At 43.5% G+C, this 19493-nt stretch overlaps 1 protein-coding gene across 3 annotated transcripts in view; it reads left to right on the top strand.

Moving 5' to 3' along the window:
* Window positions 1-19493, top strand: part of LOC106603666 (roundabout homolog 3) — a 269644-nt gene that overhangs the window by 193569 nt on the left and 56582 nt on the right. For all 3 annotated transcript variants that reach the window (XM_082974681.1, XM_014197617.3, XM_082974682.1), the window contains exons 3-6: window positions 6341-6498; window positions 9274-9394; window positions 9606-9744; window positions 9902-10029. In XM_082974681.1, the coding sequence (XP_082830807.1) occupies window positions 6341-6498; window positions 9274-9394; window positions 9606-9744; window positions 9902-10029 (546 nt within the window). The remainder of the gene's footprint in view (window positions 1-6340; window positions 6499-9273; window positions 9395-9605; window positions 9745-9901; window positions 10030-19493) is intronic.

Here is a 19493-nt window from a genome sequence, read left to right on the forward strand (position 1 = left end):
TATCTCTCTCATGAGATGTGTTCGTGTGTATCTGTGTGTGTTTATGTGTATATATACTGCTCAAAAAAATAAAGGGAACACTTAAACAACACAATGTAACTCCAATTCAATCACACTTCTGTGAAATTAAACTGTCCACTTAGGAAGCAACACTGATTGACAATACATTTCACATGCTGTTGTGCAAATGGAATAGAAAACAGGTGGAAATTATAGGCAATTAGCAAGACACCCCCAATAAAGGAGTGGTTCTGCAGGTGGTGACCACAAATCAAATCAAATCAAATTTATTTTTATATAGCCCTTCGTACATCAGCTGATATTCTCAAAGTGCTGTACAGAAACCCAGCCTAAAACCCCAAACAGCAAGCAAAGCATGTGAAAGAAGCACGGTGGCTAGGAAAAACTCCCTAGGAAAAACTCCCTAGAAAGGCCAAAAACCTAGGAAGAAACCTAGAGAGGAACCAGGCTATGAGGGGTGGCCAGTCCTCTTCTGGCTGTGCAGGGTGGATATTAAAACAGAACATGACCACAGACCACTTCTCAGTTCCTATGCTTCCTGGCTGATGTTTTGGTCACTTTTTAATGCTGGCGGTGCTTTCACTCTAGTGGTAGCATGAGACGGCGTCTACAACCCACACAAGTGGTTCAGGTAGTGCAGCTCATCCAGGGATGGCACATCAATGCGAGCTGTGGCAAGAAGGTTTGCTGTGTCTGTCAGCGTAGTGTCCAGAGCATGGAGGCGCTTCCAGGAGACAGGCCAGTACATCAGGAGACGTGGAGGAGGCCGTAGGAGGGCAACAACCCAGCAGCAGGACCGCTACCTCCGCCTTTGTGCAAGGAGGAGCCGGAGGAGCACTGCCAGAGCCCTGCAAAATGACCTCCAGCAGGCCACAAATGTGCATGTGTCTGCTCAAATGGTCAGAAACAGACTCCATGAGGGTGGTATGAGGGCCCGACGTCCACAGGTGGGGGTTGTGCTTACAGCCCAACACCGTGCAGGACGTTTGGCATTTGCCAGAGAACACCAAGATTGGCAAATTCGCCACGCATTTCTTTGGGGGGCCGCACAGCCCTCCATGTGCTCGCCAGAGGTAGCCTGACTGCCATTAGGTACCGAGATGAGATCCTCAGACCCCTTGTGAGACCATATGCTGGTGCGGTTGGCCCTGGGTTCCTCCTAATGCAAGACAATGCTAGACCTCATGTGGCTGGAGTGTGTCAGCAGTTCCTGCAAGAGGAAGGCATTGATGCTATGGACTGGCCCGCCCGTTCCCCAGACCTGAATCCAATTGAGCACATCTGGGACATCATGTCTCGCTCCATCCACCAACGCCACGTTGCACCACAGACTGTCCAGGAGTTGGCGGATGCTTTAGTCCAGGTCTGGGAGGAGATCCCTCAGGAGACCATCCGCCACCTCATCAGGAGCATGCCCAGGCGTTGTAGGGAGGTCATACAGGCACGTGGAGGCCACACACACTACTGAGCCTCATTTGGACTTGTTTTAAGGACATTACATCAAAGTTGGATCAGCCTGTAGTGTGGTTTTCCACTTTAATTTTGAGTGTGACTCCAAATCCAGACCTCCATGGGTTGATAAACTGGATTTCCATTGATTCTTTTTGTGTGATTTTGTTGTCAGCACATTCAACTATGTAAAGAAAAAAGTATTTAGTAACATTATTTCATTCATTCAGATCTAGGATGTGTTATTTTAGTGTTCCCTTTATTTTTTTGAGCAGTGTATATATTTTTTTATCTGTGTATGTGTGTGTGCATGTCTCTGCATATGTGTGTGTGTGTGTGTGTGTGTGTCTCCCCCTCTTATTTGAAGTGGACCATGCAGGCCTGGTGGTAGGGATTATGCCTGGCTTTTTTGAGGAGCTTCCCCCGAGGGGCATCAGCACTGGCGGGTCAAGGGTCACCTGCTTAATCTGGTCCCCCAAGGGCTTTATGGGTAATTGCCAGTGCCTAATCAAGTTTCTGTAGAGCCCCTTTTCTCAAAGATGCTGGCCAGTCAGTGGCTGAGTCCCAAAGGGCACCCTATTCCTTATATAGTGCACTACTTTTGTCCAGAGCTCTATGGGCCCCTATCAGAAGTAGTGCACTAAATAGGCAATAGGGTAACATTTGTGATGCATCCAGTGAAGCAGAGGCAAGTGAGGAGAGGGATCCAGGGACATAGGATCAAGGGCCCCTTGCATCGGGTGTGACAGGTCAACACAAGCTTTCCTTAACCTTGTGGCACTCCACTCCGGACCCAGGATGTAGCAAGCTAAATAGGTTCCCTGAAACCACATGCCATGACTGGACAGGTCCCTGAGTGATTTTGGTAGTGCACTGTTTCGGTCTTGATTAATGGTGGTTGGGGTAAGGTTTGAATGAGGTTGATATAAGGTCAGGGGCTGTGTGTGTGTGTGTGCGTGTGTGCGTGCGTGTGTTTCAGGCCCTCAGTTGATGTGCTGATGGGAGAGTGTGGGTCCCAAAGGCTGTGTGGTCCACTCCAATGATTGGAGTCTAGGGAAAGGGGTGGTACTATGGGATCTAACATATACCGTATGGGCAAGTAAGCATACACATGCCCTAGGCAAGGGCTTAGAAATAGCAATGATATACTCATAACTAAGGCACTACAATCTACTATCCTCAAGGAAACTGAGATGTGGAGCGTTTTAACATCAGTCTCAACAGTTCATTTACTGTTCATTCATCCCAGAAAACATATCTTCCAGCATATACTGTATCTCCATGATACTGCAACTGTTGAAGGAAATAAAAAAATATACCCAATTCTCTCTCAATCAGACACTTCGATCTGGCATGACCTTGCTTATAAACAAAACAGGCTGATGTATGGAGACACACACACACACACACACACACACACACACACACTGGACGCCACACTATCTTGACATTTGGAGAAATGATTACAAACATAAGCAGGGTGAGAGGGCCCCATTGACAGAGATAGGGAGAGTGAGTCCTCATAAGGGATGTAACCCATCAGTAGAGATAAGGTGTCCTCATAATGGATGTTAGCCATTGACAGAGATAGGGAGTGTCTTCATAAGTTCTGTAAAGGAGGGTTATGGTAATGTCCTCAGGTTTTGTTTGCTTTTCTCAACCTTTATTATAGGAGCGAGTTGTCATGAATCAGATAGACTAAGCTCAGAACCACCCTGCTCGGGTGACATTGTGAGGACTTTAGCACTGTAATTCAGCCCCTAATGACCAGTTAAGGGATAGTGGTGGTTTTTGGAGTGTGACAAAGCTTTTCATTGAAATATCTGAATAATAGACAATATAGTGAATCAGTGCTGTTGCAATTAATATAGGATAAGGCCTTCAATTCTTTGGAGGAAAACCTTTGAGGGAAATCTTTCCTCTTAACATTTGACTGGAAGATTTGAGAGTTTCACACTTTCCATACTCATGAGAGCATGTTCAGTGAGGATGTAGTGAGAACGTCCATGCATTGATATTCCTAATTAGGTCATCATAATATATGCAACACATTCACCCCCATAACGCTCTCACACATCAATAAATCATCCACCATCATTGATGTCCGAATCTCAATTCACTCTAAACTTCAAAGATGAGTGGCCGATTTTGTTTAGAAAGTTGAGTAACTTTAGAAGCCGAAGACACCCCCCATTTTCACAAGTTTCTCATTGGCTAACTGTGGGACAGAAGCTGATGTGAAAGGGAATTTTGGGAGGGTACAAATATGGGGGTGATATTTGAGGATAGGAGCCTGGGGTTGGACAGTGATCCCTCTCAAATACCAACTCCACTATGCTCATAGTTATTTTTAACACAATGATACAAGCTACTGCCATTTTCCAACTGACTCCGTTCAGTTTAACGCATATCAACAGCACTCTGGTATTACAGTAGATCAGTGCTTAATTTGTAAATCTGGAGGTTGCGGAACAAAATGTGAGCGAGAGAGGGGGGGGGGACCTGGGGAGTTCTAAGGTACCGGAATGCATGAGGGGGAGAAAAATAAATAAATCACCTTTACAATAAAGCATTGCATGCATAGCATTGCATTTGTGTAGTGACATAGAGCAGTAGAATAGAGGCCCTTAAAAGAAGTTGCACACATTGGGAACATTTTTAGTAAACTAGGGTCCGGAAAAAACGTGGCCTTTTATAAATGCATTACATGCAATTCTACGTCATTTTACATGACTGGAGACTTTTTTAATACAGAACAAATGATCGAAATGACAGGCTTTGACAGGCTTTGACACCGACAAACTGAAAATCTGAGCTCAATGAAAACGACCTCGTCTTGAATCCATCAATAGCCTAGGCCTAGGTGTGCGGCGACACATATTGTAGGCTACAATGTGAGGAGGAAATTATAGTCCTAAAAATGCTTTCCAGTTTCTCTGACTCGCCCAATTATGTGCAGCACACTCACTGGTGATGGCAAATGCGCTCGTGCCAAAAGTATCTCTTTCTTTTGTAAAACAATATTTGGAAGTTGATCAAATATTTTGGTAGCCTACAGTATAGAGTCTCTGCTTTTCAGCAGTAGCCATTTGCTTTCCAACCTGTGTTTTCCCTTGATCTTATTTGAAGTTTTGCGAAAGGCCTGTTTTGTCTACATTATATTTTTTCACTGACAGATTTGCCACACGTTCCCGACTGTAGGCTATTCCTTATTGTTGGGCTACAATCAACAGCTAGGCTATTTTTTTTAAATAAGCAAATGATCCTCTGGGGCTAAATTATAGGCCTTCACAGGAATTCTATAATTTTGGCAAATGTATTTCAATTCATCAGGGGTGCTGCAGTTCCTTCAGAACCCTTCGCGCGGCTATGATTCTATCAGGAAATAGATGATGAAGTGTAACACCGGATAGATGACAGTTGCAGGCTCATGTCTATCAGAGCAGAGAGATCATACAAATTGAATTCATTCTAGCTATGTGAGAGATACTGGTGCACTTCTCACACAGCCACGGCCTTGCGTTGATCTCGAACATACAGTAAATTACAATGTTGAGCAAACCATAAACCCAAGCCTGGCCCAAACCGAATCAGCTCTTAGAATATTAGGCTCTGGCCTAAACATTTTTTTTTAAATAACGTTTTTTGTAGGGGCAGGATAATTAATGCAGAGGCAACTCGAATGAACTTTGATCGCATTTATAATAATTTTTACATTGAAAAAGTGTATTATTTTTCATGCCACAAGAGGTACAGGATCCGGCCAAATAGGTTCCGGAACAAAACAGTCCAAAACGGAGAGGTGACGGATCCTGTTCCGGCAAGAACCAGCTCAAATTAAGCACTGCAGTAGATTGAATCGAGTGCAAAGCAATATCACAAGGCCCTTCTGCTCATAAACTTAAGGCCATATCCAGGCACCAATTGCAGAGTGGCAGAGAGAGTGAAATAACGAGGGGGGATGCGTGCTAGTGTTAGTGTGTTTGTGCGTGTTCGTATATCTGTAGGCTTTTGTCTCATGTTCTGTGCACAACAATGTGTTTGAGTGTATGTCTCTAGTATTTTCAAGTGTTTGTATTTCTGTCTCATGTACAGCACATCTATATCTTTGTGTCTGTGTCTGTGTCTGTGTCTGTGTCTGTGTGTGTGTGTGTGTGTGTGTGTGTGTGTGTGTGTGTGTCTGATTGAAGAATTAATCCACTTTGTGCCAGAAAAGAGCCGCGATGCCACACACACACACATGAACACACACACACACGAACACACGCACACTGAGTCAATGAAGACCATAGGGAGGCACCCAGACACACACGCAAATAAACACAGTCATTTCATTATCCCAGAATTGAAGGGCTTTGGGTTATAACATTAAATCACACACTGAGAGTTGCTCTTGCTTTCTGAATCTCATCTGTTTTGCATTCATTGCTTATTTAGACTTGATAGTGGAGGCAGCACAAAGCTTTATGGCATACAGTTCCTACTTACAAATGAAACTTAGCCTACATTATAAGCTACCCTGCATAGTGAAAGATGTGCTAGACTACCCTTACTTTAGAATTTTGATGTGGACTTCCACGGTATCTTTGTCTTTCCCTTACAGAGGGAAAGGCAGAGCTATTATGATCTTGCTATTACCTATCGAATTGTATTACATCAACAAAGTGCTTAGGGGGTTAGGGGTTGATTTGGAATTGGGCAGTAGGCATAGTGCTCTGTATCTCCCTCTCTCTATTCAATTCCATCTGAGATCGTGCTTTGTTGGCAAGAAATACATATGTAAAATTACCACGCAAATGATATTGAGGAATCATTGCTGTATAATAACCCCCCCTCACCTCCCTCTCTCCAACCTCTCTCTTATCTCCAGTCCTGAGGGATGACTTCAGGCAGACGCCCAGTGACGTTGTGGTGGCGGCAGGGGAGCCAGCGGTCATGGAGTGCATCCCCCCGCGGGGCCACCCGGAGCCCACCATCTCCTGGAAGAGGAACAACATGAAAGTCAACGACCACGACGAGAGGATCACTGTGAGTCCTTTCTATCTGTCTATAGAAATATGCCTCTGTTGCATCCTTCAATAATTTCATTATTGTGGCTATCCAAAAAAGACCTGCAGGCCTGCATATTCGTCTATCTGTACCTATAGTACCACTCAAAAGTTTGGACACAACTACTTATTGGATTTTTCTTTATTTTGACTATTTTCTACAATGCAGAATAATAGTGAAGACAACAAAACTATGAAATAACACATATGGAATCATGTAGTAACCAAAAAAAGTGTTAAACAAATAAAAATATATTTTAGATTTTAGATTCTTAAAAGTAGCCACCCGTTGCCTTGTTGACAGCTTTTGTCACATAATCCATCGTGCTGTTGAAAGGACGACCAAGGCGCAGCGGGAATATGGATGCTCATATTTTAAATTTAAAAAAAAGGAGTAAAGCATCCACTGAAAAAAACAATAAACAAAACCATGAACAGTACTCACGATATGACAGTGCAGCAGGCTAAACCAAAAAAAGCAGTGCTCACAACAATTCCCCACAAACACACAGACAAACACACCCAACTAATATAGGACTTCCAATCAAAGGCAACACCACACAGCTGCCTTCAATTGGAAGTCCACCCCCAATTACCTCTACATAGAAACACCCAACCTAGACAGAACAAAGAAAACCCAACTTCTTCTGCCACGCCCTGACCAACACTTGTACACCTACTCCACCTGCTGGTCAGGACGTGACAGCTTTGCACACTCTTGGCATTCTCTCAACCAGCTTCACCTGAAATGCTTTTCCAACAGTCTTGCAGGGGTTCCCACATATGCTGAGCAGTTGTTGGCTGCTTTTCCTTCACTCTGCAGTCCAACTCATCCCAAATCATCTCAATTGGGTTGAGGTCGGGTGATTGTGGAGGCCAGGTGATCTGATGCAGAACTCCATCACTCTCCTTTTTGGTCAAATAACCCTTACACAGCCTGGATGTGTGTTGGGTCATTGTCCTGTTGAAAAACAAATTATAGTCCCTCTACGCGCAAACCAGATGGGATGGCGTATCACTGCAGAATACTGTGGAAGCCATGCTGGTTAAGTGTGCCTTGAATTCTAAATAAATCACCAAGAGTGTCACCAGCAAAGCACCCCCACACCTCCTCCTCCATGCTTCACAGTGGGAACCACACATGCGGAGATCATCCGTTCACATACTCTGTGTCTCACAAAAACACGGTGGTTGGAACCAAAAATCGCACATTTGGACTCATCGGACCAAAGGACAGATTTCCACAGTGTAATGTTCATTGCTTGTGTATCTCTTGCTCACACAAGTATCTTCTTCTTATTGTTGTCCTTTAGTAGTGGTTTCTTTGCAGCAATTCAACCATGAAGGCCTGATTCATGTAGTTTCCTCTAAACAGTTGATGTTGAGATATGTACTTGAACTCTGTGAAGAATTTATTTGGGCTGCAATTTCTGAGGCTGGTAACTCTAATGAACATATTGTCTGCAGCAGAGGTAACTCTGGGTCTTCCCTTCCTGTGGTGGTCCTCATGAGAGCCAGTTTCATCATAGTGGTTGACATTTTCTGCATTGACTGACCTTGATGTCTTAAAGTAATGATAGACTGTCATTTCTCTTTGCTTATTTGAGCTGTTCTTGCCATAATATGGACTTGGTATTTTATCAAATAGGGCTATCTTCTGTATACCACCCCTACCTTGTCACAACACAACTGATTCACTCAAACACATTAAAAACAAATGAAATTCCACAAATTAACTTGCATTCCAGGTGACTACCGCATGAAGCTGGTTGAGAGAATGCAAGCGTTAGCAAAGGCGAAGGGTGGCCACTTTGAAGAATCTGAAATATAAAATATATTTTGATTTGTTTAACACTTTTTTGGTTACTACATGATTCCATATGTGTTATTTCATAGTTTTGATGTCTTCACTATTATTCTACAATGTAGAAAATAGTCAAAATAAAGAAAACCCCTTGAATGAGTAGGTGTGTCCAAACATTTGACTGGTACTGTATATACAGATAGACAGACAACTATCTATCTATCTACACCTATACATATCTATAAGTATACCTATAGAACCTAGAATACCTGTATCTATACCTCAGTTTCATCATTTCAGTGTTGTATCCATAGACTCTAAGGTTGTATCGCTTAGTTTTGGTCAATGCTATCATGGACAATCATGTGTATGGAATTGCATTGATTTTTTATTTTCGTCAATTATGGAAGTGAATAGATTATATGGCTCATTTAATTGAATCTATTTGAAGGTGTAATGACCAAAAACTGAACCCACCAGTACAACAGACCACCTCTCTGCTCTCCCTGAGGCCAAAAGCACTCTGATACACTACACACATAACTGATACACTACACACGTAACTCACACTACAGTCACTTATCTGTATAGAAGGCTTTGGGTATATGTATTCCACATTTGTCCATGTGGAGGTTCTCTCAATGTCAAGTACAACCACATGAATAAGAGGAATAGTCAGGGGGGGGATGGGAGAGAGAGAGAGAGTGGTGAGGTTAGAGAAAGAGAGAGGGACAGAAACGGAAAGAGATAGTGACAATTTGATGCTAGGGGTATGGAGAGAGAGAGATAAACAGACACAGATGCCTAAATGTGTTGTTTGCTTAATAAACAACATGATAGAGTGAATAGGCTTGGGGACATGACAAGCACATCACCATGCTTCCTTCCCCCTGCGGTGTCTTTTAAGGGGACACTGGTGGCTTACTTCTTGACTCTCTCTCTCTCTCATAGATTCGAGGAGGCAAGCTGATGATTTCGAACACGAGGAAGAGCGACGCAGGCATGTTTGTGTGTGTGGGCACCAATATGGTGGGGGAAAGGGACAGCGACCCAGCAGAACTAGTGGTGTTTGGTGAGTGGAGTTTACATTCAGATGACCTTGCTTTCCCTGGTTCTGTGTTTTCTCTGGTCCTCTCTATTTTCTACTGTGTATTTATCATATTTTCCCAACTTCTGTCACTCTCCAATCTTGTCCGCCTTTTCTTTTTCTCTGACTCTCTCTCTCTTTCTCTCTCGCTGTACGTTGATTTCTCTCTGACCATATCTCTCTCTCGGTCTGTCAGAGCGACCCATGTTCGTTAAGCGTCCTGTGAACCAGGTGGTGTTGGCTGATGACACGGTGGACTTCCTGTGTGAGGCCCACGGAGACCCCGCCCCCACCATCCGCTGGAGGAGAGAGGAAGGAGAGCTGCCCCGTGGCAGGTGAGAACACACACACAGAGAGAGAGAGAGAGAGAGAGATAGATACACAGCATTGCATTAGTCACCAGAAATCAATGAGAGCGAATGGACCCCATGTACAGTAGCATAACATGCTATCATTCTATAGATTCACCCTGGTCTGTTGTTGTTGTTGCAGGTCAGATATCCGCAATGACCACAGCCTGCGTCTGACCCAGGTCCGGGCTGAGGACGAGGGCACCTACACCTGCGTGTCTGAGAATAGCATGGGCAAGGCAGAGGCATCAGGCAGCCTGCAGGTCCATGGTAAGACCAGGCACAACACACATGAATATGGACATACACGAATATGGGCATGAGTGAGACACACACAGTCTCTTATGTAAAGCTGACAGGCATTATTAAAGGTTTAGTTTAGTTCAATTTCAGCAGCACTTGACTCCATCAGTAATGACTTAGGTCTCCTGCACTTTTTGACATTTTACTTTTGGAACCCTCCACACACACACATGCGTGTGCGCATACACACACAAGTAAAGACACAGGTGCACAAATACGCACCAATAGGAGTTTATGCCATGGAATTGCTTGGAGATTGTTCTGTGTGAATTATGGCAACATATTAATGGGGTATGCTAGTGTGTGTGTGTTATTTTTTTTAAAGTATAGCCATCAAACCATAATACCTAGCCATAGCAGGTATGGCTTTTAATTTAAATTCACTCAATTCAGAAGATGAATAGAAATTCTATTAGAAATTTTAAAATGGCATTTATTTATTTCTCACTTTCTGAATTGACTAAATTGACTCCAACCGGAACCATACTACAACCCTCCAACCTGAGCCATACTACATAAAGCATAATCTAATGATGATACACTAAATCTTGGTTCACTGGACTCAATCAAGTCTCAACTCAACCCATCTCATTTTCATTCATCTCTTTGTTTTTTCTCTCTGCTCAATTTTTCTCCATCTCTCCATTCCAGTGGGTCCATTCAGTAAGTACACCATTTCATCTTGTGAGTGTGTGTGTCGAGAGGAGGGCAAGGAATTATTTGATTCCATGTGGTTGCCATACAGATGTAGGATCTTAATTTGAGCCAGTTTGCTACAGCAGGAAAATAATCCTGCAGCAACAGGAAATGTGAATTATTATGTGGATTATTAATGGACATTTTTGTAGGGGTTGATACATTGTTTGTTAGGGCAAATCAAGTTTGAATTTTCAGAGTGGAACTTAAATACATGACAAGTTTGCATTTCCTGCAATTTTGGAAAATTCTCAGCAACAAAAGACTGATCAAATTAAGATACTTCATCTGTATTGGGCATAGTAGAATCCCCTCGTTTGCTTTTATACTGTATGATTGGGGGGAAAAGTCAATATTCATTAAGTGCCCCTGGCAGCCCTGTCAAATCATACTCTTACAATACCATATGTATGTTGTTGTAGGTGTACAGAAAAGGCTAGCTCTGTGTGCATCAATATCACGGACCAGTTTGATCCAATTACATTTTTTGGCATTTTAATGTTTATGTTTGAGGTGTCAATGGTTGTTGCTGTATTTATAGTGCAGACTATCTATAGTACGACCATTTTGTAGATGAACTCGAAGCTGATTGGATTGCTGACGTTGAGCCACGACTTTCACATTCTTGTTCTGAAGCCATTCCAGCGTTGCTTTGGCTGTATGCTTGGGGTTATTGTCCTATTGGAACGTAAATCTCCACCCGAGTCAAAGGTTGTTTGCACTCTGAAGCAGGCTATCAAGGATTAGCCTGTGTTTTGCTCCATTCATTGTTATCTCTATCCTTACCAGTTTCCCAGTCCCTGCCGATGAAAAACATCCCCATAGCATGATGCTGCCACCACCATGCTTCATGCTAGGGATGGTGTTAGACGGGTGATGAACTGTGCACGGTTTTCTCCAGGCATAGCACTTATCATTCAGGCCAAAGAGTTACATTTTTGTCTCATCAGAGCACCGAATCTTTTGCAAACTCCAGGCATGTTTCATGCACCTTTTTCTCAGGAGTGGCTTTTGTCTGGCCACTCTCCCATTAAGCCCAGATTGGTGAAGTGCTGTAGCGACTGTTATCCTTCTGGCAGGTTCTTCCATCTCAGCCAAGGAACTCTGTAGTTCTGTCAGGCTGGTCATTGGGGGGCCTACCGAGTGGAGCAGCCGTCTAAGGCACTGGATTGTAGTGCTTGAGCGTCACTACAGACCCGGGCTCGATCCCAGGCTGTGTCACAGCCGGCCGTGACCGGTAGACCCATGAGGCGGTGCACAATTGGTCCAGCGTCGTCTGGGTTAGGGGAGGAGTTGGCCGGCTGGGATTTCCTTGTTCCATCGCTCTCCAGCAACTCCTTGTGGTTGGCCAGGTCCCTGCAAGCTGACCCCGATTGCCAGCTGGACGGTGTTTCCTCTGACACATTGGTTCTTCTGGATTAAGCGAGCAGTGCGGCTTGGCAGGGTGGTGTTCGGAGGACGCATGGCTCTCGACCTTCCCCGCTCCCAAGGCTGTAGGGGAGTTGCAGCGGAGTAAATCAGCTACTTGCATATTACCTCAGTTTACTTGTTGAAATGATACAGGTGAGTTCAGTTATGGGGGCCCTATCTGGGATAGACAAATAATCTCAAATAATATTTTTTTATCATGCCCGCAGCACGAATAAAATCATGACATAATCTCAATGTGGTATTTCCTAAACTGCCCTGTGTATTAGCATGACAATAGATGGATAAATATGCCAGTGAGTGAGTGAGTGAGTGAGTGAGTGAGTGAGTGAGTGAGTGAGTGAGTGAGTGAGTGAGTGAGTGAGTGAGTGAGTGACTGAGTGAGTGAGTGAGTGAGTGAGTGAGTGAGTGACTGAGTGAGTGAGTGAGTGACTGAGTGAGTGACTGAGTGAGTGACTGAGTGAGTGACTGAGTGACTGAGTGACTGAGTGAGTGAGTGAGTGAGTGAGTAGTAGCGATTTGGTCTGTTCTATCAGCATCTATTAAAAAAATGTTTTATAAAGGTAAAAGATGGCATCCATTTTATCAGCAAAACATCAGTATGCACTTTCATCTTCCAAATAAAATGTGGATAGAACATTTTGTGGACTTAGATCAACATGCAAGGGTTTTTGTATAAACATCTGTTTCTATTGTTTTCTTCTGGGAAATATCTTGAAGGAAGATGTCTTAGCACAGAACATTGTTCTTAGAGGGTACATTGAACTTTAGCAGTTTCAAGCTTAAAATGCATTTTTGATGCAGTATTAACAGCGTTTGGGTGCTTTTTTATTTCAAGTGGGTCTACTCCAGCGCGCGTGTGTGTGTGTGTCTGTTGTCTGTCTGCGTCACTGTGTGACTTTGACAGCTGCCTGTCACTCTCTGCCCCTGAGGAGGCTCTCGCCGAGGACACCGCTGTGCTTTGTTACTGTGTCTGTGTGTCTGTGTGTGTGTGTGTGCATATGTAAGACGGCTTGAGAAGGAGAACTGACTGTTCTTGTGTGTATGTGTGTGTGTAAGATAGCTTGTTTGCATTTGTCTGTTTGAGTGTGTGTATAAACATCACAAGAGCAATGACAAGCGCAGATGACTGCTGGACAGACTATCGTCTAATTCGCTCCACTATGTCCATCTGACTCATGCGGAAAAGGAGGGTGCAGAAAAAGCTGAATCGGCCAAGGTTTGACATCAAAAGTCTGGGTGATGCCAGCAAATGACAACACCTCCAGACTTTTCTAAGTGCAGAACTGCACGAATAATATCCTAAGGATATTGAAACACACTGGAGCATGCTCAAGTCCACCATCCTTAACGCCAAGGACACACTCGGCTATAAGACCAAAAAGCACAAGAACTGGTTTGATGAGAATGACTCTGAAATTGAACAGCTCATTGACACCAAGCAGAGAACCTTCTGTGCCTGGCAGAACAATATCAACTGCAGGGCCACAAGAGAAGCTCATACCAGAGCGAAGACAGTTGTCCAACACCAGATGAAGGAAGTAAAAAAACAAATGATGGACAGAAAAGGCCCTGGAGATCCAGCAGCTGGCAGACACTGGTGATTCCAGAGACTTTGAGGAGCTCCTCAACAGAAGTACAACAGTTGAGATAGAGGTCAATGATCATGTCCCTCAGCGACCAACAAAGGAGGAATACATGGGAGAACCACCTAGCCTGCAGGAGGTGCAAGATGCCATCAGGAAGAGGAGGAACAACAAAGCCACCGGCCCCGATGGGATTCCAGCAGAAATCCTGAAGGAAGGCGGACCAGTGCTCCTAGAATACATACAGTAACAGTCAAAAGTTTGGACACACCTACTCATTCAAGGGTATTTCTTTATTTTGACTATTTTCTACATTGTAGAATAATAGTGAAGACATCAAAACTATGAAATAACACATATGAAATCATGTAGTAACCAAAAAAGTGTTAAACAAATAAAAATATATTTTATATTTGAAATTCTTCCAAGTAGCCACCCTTTGCCTTGATGACAGCTTTGCACACTCTTAGCATTCTCTCAACCATTTATTTCCTTCTTAATGCATTTTAGCCAATCAGTTGTGTTGTGAAGGTAGGGTTGGTATACAGAAGATAGCCCTATTTGGTGAAAGACCAAGTCCAAATTATAAATAAGCAAAGAGAAAAAACAGTCCATCATTACTTTAGAACATGAAGGTCAGTCAATGCGGAACATTTCAAGTGCAGTCGCAAAAACCATCAAGCGCTCTGATGAAACTGGCTCTCATTAGGACCGCCACAGGAAAGAAAGATCCAGAGTTACCTCTGCTGCAGAGGATAAGTTCATTAGAGTTAACTGCACCCCAGATTGCAGCCCAAATAAATACTTCACAGAGTTCAAGTAACAGACACATCTCAACATTAACTGTTCAGTGGAGACTGCGTGAATCAGGCCTTCATGGTCGAATTGCTGCAAAGAAACCACTACTAAAAGGACACCAATAATAATAAGAGACTTGCTTGGGCCAAGAAACAAGAGCAATGGACATTAGACTGGTGGAAATCTGTCCTTTGGTCTGATGAGTCCAAAATATAAATGTTTTGTTCCAACTGCCTTGTCTTTGTGAGACGCAGAGTAGGTGAACGGATGATCTCGGCATGTGTGGTTTCCACCGGGAAGTATGGAGGAGGAAGTGTGATGGTGTATTGCTGGTGACACTGTCTGTGATTTATTTAGAATTCAAGGCACACTTAACCAGCATGGCTACCACAGCAATCCGCAGCGATACGCCATTGCATCTGGTTTGCGCTTAGTGGAACTATCATTTGATTTTCAACAGGACAATGACCCAAAACATACCTCCAGGCTGCGTAAGGGCTATATGACCAAGGAGAGGGATGGAGTGCTGTATCAGATGACCTGGCTTCCACAATCACCCGACCTCAACCCAACTGAGATGGTTCGGGATGAGTTGGACCACAGAGTGAAGGAAAAGCAGCCAACAAGTGCTCAGAAAATGTGGGAACTCCTTCAAGACCTTTGGAAAAGCATTCCTCATGAAGCTGGTTGAGAGAATGCCAAGAGTGCGCAAAGCTGTCATCAAGGCAAACGGTGGCTACTTTGAAGAATCTTAAATATAAAATAATAAGATAAAAGTTAAAGAATGGAATTAAGAAATATATAAATATTAGGATGAGCAATGTTGGAGTCTGGAGTATATATATATTGAAGTCGGAAGTTTACATACACTTAGGTTAGAGTCATTAAAACTAGTTTTTCAACCACCACAAATTTCTTCTTAACAAACTATAGTTTTGGCAAGTCGGTTAGGGCATCTACTTTGTGCATGACACAAGTATTTTTTCCAACAATTGTTTACAGACAGATTATTTCACTTATAATTCACTGTATCACAATTCCAGTGGGTCAGAAGTTTACATACGCTAAGTTGACTGTGCCTTTAAACAGCTTGTAAAATTCCAGAAAATGATGCCATGGCTTTAGAAGCTTCTGGTAGGCTAATTGACATCATTTGACTCAATTGGAGGTGTACCTGTGGATGTATTTCAAGGCCTACCTTCAAACTCAGTGCCTCTTTGCTTGACATCATGGGAAAATCAAAAGAAATCAGCCAAGACCTCAGAAAAAAATTAGTAGACCTCCACAAGTCTGGTTCATCCTTGGGAGCAATTTCCAAACACCTGAAGGTACCACGTTCATCTGTACAAACAATAGTACGCAAGTATAAACACCATGGGACCACGCAGCCGTCATACCCCTCAGGAAGGAGACGCGTTCTGTCTCCTAGAGATGAACATACTTTGGTGCGAAAAGTGCAAATCAATCCCAGAACAACAGCAAAGGACCTTGTGAAGATGCTGGAGAAAACTGGTCCAAAATGATCTATATCCATAGTAAAACGAGTCCTATATCGACAAAACCTGAAAGGCCGCTCAGCAAGGAAGAAGCCACTGCTCCAAAACCGCCATAAAAATGCCAGACTACGGTTTGCAACTGCACATTGGGGAAAAAAACATACTTTTTGGAGAAATGTCCTCTGGTCTGATGAAACAAAAATATAACTTTTTGCCCATAATGACCATCGTTATGTTTGGAGGAAAAAGGGGTAGGCGCCGAAAGAACACCATCCCAAACGTGAAGCACGGTTGGCAGCATTATGTTGTTGGGGTGCTTTGCTGCAGGAGGGACTGGTGCACTTTACAAAATAGATGGCATCATAAGGAGGGAACTTATGTGGGTATATTGAAGCAACATCTCAAGACATCAGTCAGGAAGTTAAAGCTTGGTTGCAAATGGGAATTCCAAACAGATAATGATCCAAGCATACTTCCAAAGTTGTGGCAAAACGGCTTAAGGACAACAACATCAAGGTATTGGAGGGGCCATCACAAAGCCCTAACCTCAATCCTATAGAACATTTGTGCGCAGAACTAAAAAAGCATGTGCGAGCAAGGAGGCCTACAAACATGACTCAGTTACACCAGCTCTGTCAGGAGGAATGGGCCAAAATTCACCCAACTTATTGTGGGAAGCTTGTGGATGGCTACCCGAAACATTTGACTCAAGTTAAACAATTTAAAGGCAATGCTATCAAATACTAATTGCGTTTATGTAAACTTCTGACCCACTGGGAATGTGATGAAAGAAAGTAAAGCTGAAATAAATCATTCTCTCTACTATTATTCTGACATTTCACATTCTTAAAATAAAGTGGTGATCCTAACTGACCCAAGACAGGGAATTTTTCTAGGATTAAATGTCAGGAATTGTGAAAAACTGAGTTCAAATGTATTTGGCTAAGGTGTATGTAAACTTCCGACTTCAACTGTATATATATGATGGGATTTTTCCTACCTTCACTACCTGGGGGGCGGCCCGCCAGGAAGTCCAGGACCCAGTTGCACAGGGCGGGGTTCAGACCCAGGGCCCCGAACTTAATGATGAGCTTCACTATGGTGTTGAAAGCTGTAGTCAATGAACAGCATTCTTACATAGGTATTCCAGAATCTCTGTATGGCTTTCGTCCAAACAGACGCACCACTGAAATGATCTTCACAGCACCACAACTGCTAGAAAAATGAAGGGAGAAAAAGCAACCACTGTACATGACCATTATAGACTTTACAAAAGCCTTTGACTCTGTGAAACGCCATGCCCTCTGGCTGATACTGTAAAAAAATCGTCTGCCCTGACAATTTCACCAGAATACTGCGAATACCAGAACGACAGCTTCAGTGCTCAGGAACAGTGGTGCTGAAACTGAACCCTTCAAGATGAACTCTGGAGTTAAGCAAGGCAGCATCATTGCACCCACCGTTTTTTAAAATCTTTATCGGTGCCGATGCTGATGGAGGACGATAGCACGCAGCAACAGTCAAAAAATAGCTATTTGAAAGTTGAATGCTTAAAACCAGCAAATCAAATTGTTTGGGGACAGACTTGGTGGATACAACCGAGCACTGAAGGTGATCCTTGGTAAAGACTGCCACTCCCCCACCTTTGGAAGATCTGTCTTGCCGAAAAAGGTTATAACCAGAAAGGTTAACATCAGTGTTCAAAACACTCTTCCTTAACCACATCTCAGTAATGACCAACACACCTGGATTGGTGCTGTGAACCATAGGACAGGCAGAGCTCTGCAGTGCTGATTTATGCAGTGCTGATTTATTTATCTGAATGTGCGTCAGATGGCAACAAGATCATATTGTACAGCAATTGTATCAGGTAACATGAATACAAAGCCGGTGAGAAGTGGTTAGAATAGGATGGGAGTCCAAAAGTCTGTGTAACCAATAGAGAGTCAGAGTCCCTGGGGTCGCACCACCAAAATGCCTTCGCAACATCATGAGGATCAACTGAGAAGACAGGCGCACCAACACCAATGTCCTTGATGAGGCAAACATCAGCAGCATTACCACCAACACTGCTCAACACCAGCTACGATGGACTGGCCTTGTTGTCATGATGCCCAACTCTCGCCTCCCGAAACAGGCCCTGTATTCACAACTAAACGCAGGACAGCGGGCTCCTGGAGGACAAATGAAGCGGTACAAGGACAACCTAAAGACTAAACTCAAAAAGTTCCACATAAACATCTCCAGCTGGAAGGACACTACGAAAAGATAGGTCGACATAGAGGAAAACTGCACAAGAAGGAGTAGCACATTATGAAGAAGATCTCTGCCATGCCGCAGAGGACAAGCAGCAACTTCGAAAGAAGAAACTTTCCATAATAAGGCCCAACCACCATCCACCACCACCACTCACCCCTTCCCACACTGCACCAAAATATGTGGCTCCCGGCTCAGCCTCTTCAGCTATCTGAAGGCCCACAAGCAGGACCCATCAGGAGGACAATCATACTCGACCCCAAGTGATTGCCAATGATGATGATGAGTGTGTGTGTTTGAGAGCCTCCTCTCTCTTAGTGCATGGTTTTAGATCATCTGTTGTAAACACTGTCTGCTGCTGTTTGATTTAGAGGCCTGCTGTGAGTTGCTGTGTTCCATACAACTTCAACACTGAAACTAACTGCACTCTGATCTAGCCTAGCGTAAGCACAGTATGTGGGAGCTGAGGAGTCAGTTGAAAAGTACTATCCACACAAAGACACACACTTCCTTGTGAACATGCATATGTATACACACACACACACACACACACACACACACACACACACACACACACACACACACACACACACACACACACACACACACACACACACACACACACACACACACACACAGCTGCTTTACCTCTCCCTCTGACCACCACTCTCCTTCCTAACAGACCTCCCTCACATATCTTATCACAAAGAAAGAGTCATGGACTCCCACAGGCTAAAATAGACTCTCTTATGCATGTCTCCCCAGTTATGTGTGTACTTACTTGCAATATAGGCACTTAAAATAAGTCAACGGACTCCTCTTTTGAAATTCAAAGCAAGTATCTATCTATTTTTATTTCAAGGTTGATAAATCAAATAATATATTTCTCCAGCCCCATCCCTCAGCTTAAAACCAAACCAAGTGGCTAATTCCTTTGGCTGACAAAACAAATCAGGATTGTGGCTTTAAGGCTGGAACTTAGTTTCTTAAAACATGTAGTAGGCGGAAGGCATTTCTCATTTCTTCCCTATGACACATCTGATACATTTTCTCAATTCTGGTGTTATGTATATTTTAGATCCACCATTACAGTGTGTTCCCCAATGTGCTATCCCATGTGAGAACATTAAATCTTCTCCATTTTTCCTGCCTCTGAAGCTCAGCTCTGTAG

Source organism: Salmo salar, chromosome 04 (assembly GCF_965601325.2).
Source record: "Salmo salar chromosome 04, fSalSal1, whole genome shotgun sequence".
Lineage (NCBI taxonomy): Eukaryota > Metazoa > Chordata > Actinopteri > Salmoniformes > Salmonidae > Salmo > Salmo salar.